At 32.4% G+C, this 7829-nt stretch overlaps 4 protein-coding genes across 4 annotated transcripts; 3 read left to right on the forward strand and 1 right to left on the reverse strand.

The window, feature by feature from the left end:
* The first annotated feature begins 106 nt into the window (after positions 1–106).
* Positions 107–1250, forward strand: Tsp_03209 (conserved hypothetical protein). The gene is made up of 5 exons (XM_003379503.1): positions 107–133; positions 168–383; positions 437–647; positions 1025–1072; positions 1132–1250. Exons 1-5 carry the CDS (start codon positions 107–109, stop codon positions 1248–1250), a joined length of 621 nt encoding a protein of 206 aa, XP_003379551.1.
* Positions 1251–1274: 24 nt separating this feature from the next.
* Tsp_03210 (ubiquitin family protein) lies at positions 1275–3949 on the forward strand. Its single transcript, XM_003379504.1, is given in 13 exon segments — positions 1275–1327; positions 1552–1606; positions 1624–1884; positions 1939–2080; positions 2146–2294; positions 2367–2498; positions 2643–2798; positions 2852–2897; positions 2968–3017; positions 3081–3158; positions 3271–3429; positions 3492–3605; positions 3650–3949. 13 exon segments carry the CDS (start codon positions 1275–1277, stop codon positions 3947–3949), a joined length of 1695 nt encoding a protein of 564 aa, XP_003379552.1.
* Positions 3950–5086: 1137 nt separating this feature from the next.
* On the forward strand, positions 5087–5945 carry Tsp_03211 (conserved hypothetical protein; the record flags this gene model as incomplete). The annotated part of the gene is made up of 3 exons (XM_003379505.1): positions 5087–5592; positions 5676–5745; positions 5814–5945. Coding segments are annotated over 3 exons (684 nt in total), but the record flags the coding sequence as incomplete, so codon positions are not given.
* Positions 5946–6736: 791 nt separating this feature from the next.
* Positions 6737–7811, reverse strand: Tsp_03212 (putative carbon storage regulator). Its single transcript, XM_003379506.1, is given in 5 exon segments — positions 6737–6834; positions 6963–7055; positions 7320–7405; positions 7601–7737; positions 7752–7811. The coding sequence occupies 5 exon segments, from the start codon at positions 7809–7811 to the stop codon at positions 6737–6739; spliced, it is 474 nt and encodes a 157-aa protein (XP_003379554.1).
* Positions 7812–7829: the final 18 nt, after the last annotated feature.

Here is a 7829-nt window from a genome sequence, read left to right on the forward strand (position 1 = left end):
TGTTTTCGAATGATTGAAACAGTTAATGGAAACACCTACTTCTTGTTTACAGTGCAGACGAAAACTAAATCCTACACAATTGACGAGCTTGATGTCACGCTAATCGATGGACTGGATCACTGGAATTGCAAAAGTAAATTTCTTATCAATATATTCACTTATTTCAGTATACTTATTTCGGAGCAGTTGAAAATGAAATGTTAAAAAGTTTGGCTAGTCAGTCTGGATTATGCTTACTTGATTATGCGGAAGTACTACTGAGTGCGCTGTGTGATGAGATAACAGCGGAAGGTAATGATGATGTGAAAACTGCCTTCCTTTATGATGTAGCTTTCGGGAGTCAGTATTGCCAGGTGACCGGCTTTTGCTGTATTGAAGAAAATGTTTATTAGAAGGAAATTCATCGAAATTCTTTCATAAAGTGAATTATTTTTAGCTATCATGGAAGCAAAAACTAAGCAACTGCACATTTTATCATCTTGGAACAGCGACGTTGACGAAAATCGGCACTGCAGAGGTTGTTAGTTCGCTGCAGCGTTTATACAACTTCTCTTTCAGGGAAATTATGAATCTTAAAGAAGCTTTACACTCCCTCGAAACTAGATGCGTACGTCTGAAGCAAGAAAGATCACAAGCGTTTGCTGTACGTACTCTTTATTGCATATTGTTCGTTGGCGCTGATTTCTTTTTCAAAATATAAGTTACTGTCACAGTTTTATTGAAGAGTTGTGTTTTATCGAAGACTGTTTAAGGATTTAAAGCAAGTTGTCGAAACAAAGCGATCTGCTGAGAATGAACTTATTGCAAAATTTGAAAAAATATTGAATGAAAAAAAGAAAAGAATCAGGGAACTAGAAGACAAACAGCTGTGTACGTCGATACTGTAGCTTTTTGTTTGATTTTTAAGGAGGATGTATATATCTTTTAAATGTGTATTGTAAATTTTTTTCAGTGCTCTGTTTATACTTTTCCTATTGTTTTAATTATCTTTTTGTTTATTTAATTTTAATTTTTTGAATTTTAGTTAACATTCAGCAGTCAACGGATTCGCAAAGTGACAGTGCAAGTTCAAGTCAGAAAAGCGAGACTTGTGAAAAGAGACTTTTTAGACTTTATTTTATACCATTTTAGTTGAACTTTTTACCAGTGATCAGTTGGCACCATTTCGACCTGGAACATCTACATGCGCAACAAATTTTTTGGAAGATAAAGACAAAAGCGATTCGAATATACAAAAAACGACACCATGAGTAATTGTGTTTGCATGCATAAATATGACCGGGTCATTACTATGCCTATATACACGTATACCGGCAGAGCTTTCTGAGTTTATCCACTACCAAAGAATTGTTACAAATTCATGGAGCTTATTTTCTGATTCAAAATGATTCGATTCGTATTTTTTATCCATACGATTTGTTTTTAAGATAATTTTCCAATGTTGCAATGCAAGTCCCCTGAACAGTGGTGAATGGTTGATTTTAAACGATTGTTTAAAAAATTTTACAATAACGTTTAAAATGAAAATAAAATATTAAGTTATGTTTAAAGTGTTAAACTTTTAAATTATGCTTTTGGCTTTCATTTGTTGCTTTATGTTACGTTGGTTCTTCAACTTTGTAGATGGCGCAAAAGAAGTTAAATTTGATAGTGCAAAACTTTTGTGGAAGCGCTCTTCGGTTCTGCATTTCCTCGTCGTCAACGGTTTTAGATCTGAAATGCATGATTCACAAGCGGATTGGTTTGGACCCGGAATTACAAAATTTGTCAATTGGAGAGACGATTTTGTCAGACGACTCACTGCTCGAAGACTGCGGTATTGGCAACAATGATACGCTGCTTTTGACCATCAAAATTGAAACCAGCACTCGCGGCGTGGATATAGTTAACATTTTTGAACAGTGTTTTATCTCTTTTGTATTTATATGCCGTTTTTAGACAAGGCGTATCACGAGAAGCGACAAGCGTATGTTTAAATTTTTCCAGAATGGTATTCAAAATTTTAATAGTACAATTAACGACTTAAATTCTTTGATTAAAGAGGAAGATTTGCAAAATATGCAATTTCCAAATGAAAAAAGTAAGAATATGCTTGATGAACGAATCAACAGCAATTGCATTGTTAGGGGAATGAATGTTTTTCAGAAGGAGTGCTCAAGTTGTGCGCAAAAGCACCCCAGGATAATGAAAAACTTCACAACGAAATGACGCGACAGCTCGATGAGGTGAAAACCCGTAGAACGATGAATGAAATAAAAAAGAAATTTCAACGAATAAAAGATGCAAGAGCTGAGGTTTTTGCTGGATTTTATTTTACTTTATGTTCTTTTATGTAATATATAAACCAAATTCTTGAATATTCTAAGCAGATTTCTGACAAAACGAATCCAATTTCTGAACTGAAAGCGACAGGGTGCAAGAAGACACTGTTTGAATCATCGATTGATACACTGCTTTGCAATCCTCAAAATGTAATTCTTGTGGGAACTAAAAGAAAGGTAAGTAAGTTGTGGTGTTATTTTCAAACAGAATTTTGTCTTTGACGATTGTGTTTGAAAGAATCAACAGCATTATCTATATTATCTGTGGAAGATTGTAAATTTTAATATCATCTGTTTTAATATTGGTTATTATTATTTTAGCTGAAAGCTGCTTCCGAATGTTATTTAATCAAAAATAATGAAAAGCAGGATGGTGTTTTGTTTTTGAAAAGCAAACGTTTCATTTCTGGAACGAAACAATTGAAAAATATTGATAAAGTTGATTTAGATGCTTTACAACTAAATGTAATATTGCTTGTATGTCTAATTTTTTTGATGGATGCTGTTTAAATGGCTAATTTTTATTTTAGTCTTTAAACAAATTTGATAAGAATGGAAAACATCATTATGGACATGGTAAAAAATGTTATAATTCATAATAATCGATTAATCAATTAATTATATCTTAATGCTGTTCTTGTTGTAGTAATTTGCTCCCCGATGTCGAAGCATAATAAATCGCAAGAATCACATTTGGTCTGTTTATTAGCTGCTGAAATTACCATTCGTTTTATTTCAAGAATAATTTTTTATTTTTAGCCAGCTGTTAGTGGTAAGAATGAATTTGCCAGTGCCTTGAAAAGAAAAGCTGTAAATGTGAAATCAAAAAAAGGAAAAGTAAGTATGAAAGTTCGATAATTGTAATTCGTGTGCAGTTTCATATTTGCTGCGACGATGCTATTGTTTATTTATTTATTTTTTGTTCAACTTTTAATTACTTCATTTGAAGGCATTCAGATGCCGCAGCAAAAGTGAAACGATTGTAGTTGAAAAGACCACGAAGCCAGTGTCGATGTTTTCCAACATTGATAGCAGACTGCATACAATGACTTTGTCCGGTGCAAAAACTTATGTGCTGCACATGAAAACGATTCTCGACTTGAATATAGTACGTATTTTTGCACAACGACTGAAAATGATTCGAAATTTGTTGCTGCCGTTTTATTTTAGAGAAAACCCAAACTTATCCCGGAGAAAAGTGTCGATAGGAAAAGTGCTTTTCAAGGTGAACATACTTTGCGTCGGAAACCGAAGAAGACTCACCTGATCACACACAATGTTCTGGTACGTTGTTTCAGCATTCATATTTTTTCACTCCTTATGTTTAGCTTTGTAATCATGGCCTCGCTGCGCAAAATAATTTTAAATCCATCTTATCACAGGGAAAAGGTTCACCACTTGATGAAAAGTTGAGCTTGCAGTCGAAAGACAACAAGAAGTGCTACTGCAAAACCAAACACAGTTCATCCAAGATGTGCAAAAAGACACAACGGAACGGAACAACAAAACGGAAAAGATCTTCATCAAAAAATAATCAAGAAAAAGAATGTCATATTCGGCGAAAATCTAGCAAAGGATCAAATTCAAAAAAATCTCGTGGATCCAAATCCAAAAGAAGGGGAAGTTGAAAAGGAAAGAATACTAATAACAATTTTCTTATTCATTTGACAACTTTCTCTAGTGACTATTTTCTTACTGATTTCACCTCCTCAAAAATTAATAATTTATCTTGTTGTTATGTGCAATTAGCTATTCTTTATGCGTGCAAAACCGCATGCAATCAATTGAACGCTACAAATTACTTTCCACTTTATCACGTTGTTGCAGTTTTTAATCTGTATCTATCTATCTATATATATATATATATATATGTATATAATAAAATATAAATTTTTTAATTTCAAAAAATTATTGTTTAAGATAAAAATTATGAATAAAATGAGCCTGAAATTGAGTATCATGGTTTACAAAAGTTGATACAGATTTATAATCTTTAGTTAAACGTGAAAATCAATAGATTACCGGAAAATTACAGTAAGTCAGTTATTTTGTCATTGATAGCCGCAGCATTTAAACGCAAAGCGCTTATTGTTGTTATCCTTTTTTATTGATTTTAATTTTTGCAGCGAAATTGAATACGAGATTGAATTCTTGATATGATGTAAGTAGATGTGTACAAGTTTTACTGTTCTTAATTAGTGAACATTGATCACCTTGTCGAATGATGGTTCAATTTAGCGGAATATTTAAAGTTTCCAAGCAGTTTATTTTCCTTTATTTAGAAACAGAAGATGAATATTCTTGCTCAGCTCTGCTTGAGACACAGTTCGTTTAAACATTGGGTTAATTTTTCAACGTCAAAATCCGTCATCAGTGTTACCGATGCATTAATAGCCAATAGCGATGAAACTTTTCGGAAGCTTGAACTGATTCCTAAACTTCCCGTTAAGAAAGCACAAAGCATTCGGTATGGTCGTTTTGCCAATGAAGTATGTATATATGCAGTTTTCATTCATTTGTAAATAATTTGTATGCACTGTAGCAATTATTCTTCTCTTATGCATTGAGTAACAGATTTAATACTAGATAGTGAGCGATTGGGAATATAACGTATTATTTATTAAAATTGCCGTGTCGTATGCATATGGATATAAATGTACAATATACAGTGAGTTAGGGAATCGAAATTGGAAGTTATACGTACTTTATTTTAATTATAAAATTTAAAAGAACGACATTATGTGTTTTCAAATTATTTGTATTTTAAAAGCGTACATTTGTTTCAGATCATGCCTCCGCGAGAGCAGCGACAGCCAATTGATCAGGATTGGCCAAGCGTTTGGCCAGTAGCACAGAGTTTTAAAGCTAGCTCTGTTCCTTTACCTTTACGTATGGGTTTTCAAAAATCTCGTTCCAAAAAGCCTCCTCCAGATAAGCATGCTAATTTGGAGTTAATGAAAATACCCAACTTTCTTCACCTTACTCCACCAGCAATTGCTAGGCATTGTGATGCTATACGTAAATGGTGTACTCCTTGGCCAGAACAGCTGAATTCAGACGAACGGTGTCGACATTACTTTCCAATTCAATTTGAATACCATGATTACATTCACGCAGGCCCAACAGTACGGGATTCAAGATCTAGAGTTGTCTCTCTTCGTGTCCATGTTCGAGATTTGCCTTTGGATTATCATGCCAAAGACAAATTGTTGCGTTTAGTTGGGGATCGATACGACAAAAAGAATGACATTCTTACAATTACAACCAATCGGTAATTAGTGTTATTTGCTTTTAAATGTACACTACATTATTTATTTAATTGATATTATTATTTTGTATTCACATTAATATTAGATGTCCGGCGCGTCACCAAAATCGCGATTATTCCGTTTACTTATTGACTGTTCTTTTTCACGAATCGTGGGTAAGTAATTTATTTTGAAATTTTGTTATAAAATGCTTGCAGTAAATCAGTAAGAAATATGCCACCAGAAATTTGAAGAGTGGGAGAAAGAGAAAACAGAACTGGATATGGAAAAGTATTTTTGGGAAAACAGTAAATCAGAGTTTCAAGTCAAGAATTTGTTGAAGCGATTAAAGAAAGCAGAATTGGTATTAATATAATAGTTACTGAATTTGTAATTTGATCGAGTAATAGTTATACATATATAGAGCTCAAAGACGAGAAATGGCAGTGGGCATTGTAGTCGTTTTGCATATTTGAGCCAAATAACGGAAGAAGATATCGAAAATAAGGTTTATAATATATTAGAATTCTGTGAATATGTGAAAGCTTGGGATCGGTATCGTAATGAGGAAACTGAAAGCCTAGAAAACGCTAAAAGCTTTGGAAAAGCAGTACGCAGTTTGCTAGATTTACCTCCATTAAATAAATAAATAAATGTAATCCTTTAAATAACAATAAATAGTCGAAAAGAGTATAATAACGCTTAATTAAAATTGTTGATTTTCATCATTTTATGAATATATTTTTTTGACTTGTTTGAAAATTTTCCTGATATTTGAAAAACTTTTTTCTCAAAAGAATTAAACTGTCATGATATGTCAAATTAACGAAGTAACAAATTGGTTTTCTTTTATAATAACGGTTTCTTTTTTTGGTCTAATTAGGTTCCATTTAAAATTTAATTGAATTGTTAAAGCTAAGATAATCACAACGAAATGCAAAGAGAATAATCACTTCTATTAATTTCTTCTTATAAATTTATTTATTTATTTATCTCATTAAAACGATCAGTAGAAACGAACTTCCAACATTCATGTAAATAACTGTACATGTATTCCTGATTACCCTAAAGTATGCAGTTAACATCTTTGCTTCGCTAAAAAGACAATCATATCATGAAGTGCTGTACACTTCATTATCTTTATTTTCAACTTACTTTCGTTTTCGGCTATTTCAACTTATTTTCGTTTTCGTAACAATCATTGAATGCCGCTTCACATATGAACAGCAAATGTTGCGTTTTGCGATGGAAACGAATTCCAAATGCTCGAAAATTAAAAAACTTCATGGCAAATGGATACAGCAAACCTTGTATTCATTCGAATATTTTGCGATATTCACTAACATTTTCAGAAAAACTAATCGCATGCTTCAACAAAAGTGAAACGAATTACCAAATGCTTTCTCCATGACTGGATACAATATTCTACAACATATATGTATGTAAATTTTCGGGAGTATGCGATCGATGATTTTTTGAGAAACTTCTGAAAATTTCTTGTTGATATCTTTCAGATTTTCAAAAACGAAATCTGCAATACAACAGGAAAGTGATACTCCAATTTCATTACATTGTAGCATTCTTATTTCTGAAGCGTAATCAATAAATACGATTAGGACAAAGCATACAATTCAAAGGACGCTAGAAGGTATTCTTCAAAATCAAGGGGAAATGCGACAGAACGCAACACTCATTTCCTGCGCAGAAAACATTGCAGATTTATAAATAAAAATTAACAAACTATATTTACCAGCATGCTGAACAAACGCAAATGGTTTTTCTCTTTCACCATCAACATGAAGAATTAGATTATATACATAGTTCTTTTTCATACAGCTAAAAAAGAATAAATAAATGAATAAAAAGCTGTATTCAATTTTATCATTTTCAATTCCTATAATTTCTCAATAGAAAACAATACGATTGCGTCAATAAAAAACTAAAATTTGAAGCTTTCTGTATTACAAAAAGGAATTTCAGGTACAAATGCTATTAGGATCACGAACATTGCTTGGAGGAAATAAGTCGCACTTTTTGTATAAATTTTCATAAAATGGAATTATATTCCACTGTATTAAAAGCGCAGATTTTATAGCGCTTCCTGTTGCTCCCAATAAAATCGTATCAACTTGTAATATCTTTGGCACCGGTAATGCAACAACCCTTTCCTACAACGAGAAACCAAGATTGTAACGATTTGATAATTTATTCTGATCGATTGATTTCCTTTTCTCGACAACATTAGATTTTCAACTTTCAA

This window comes from Trichinella spiralis (assembly GCF_000181795.1).
Source record: "Trichinella spiralis strain ISS 195 chromosome Unknown Scfld2, whole genome shotgun sequence".
NCBI classification, from domain to species: domain Eukaryota; kingdom Metazoa; phylum Nematoda; class Enoplea; order Trichinellida; family Trichinellidae; genus Trichinella; species Trichinella spiralis.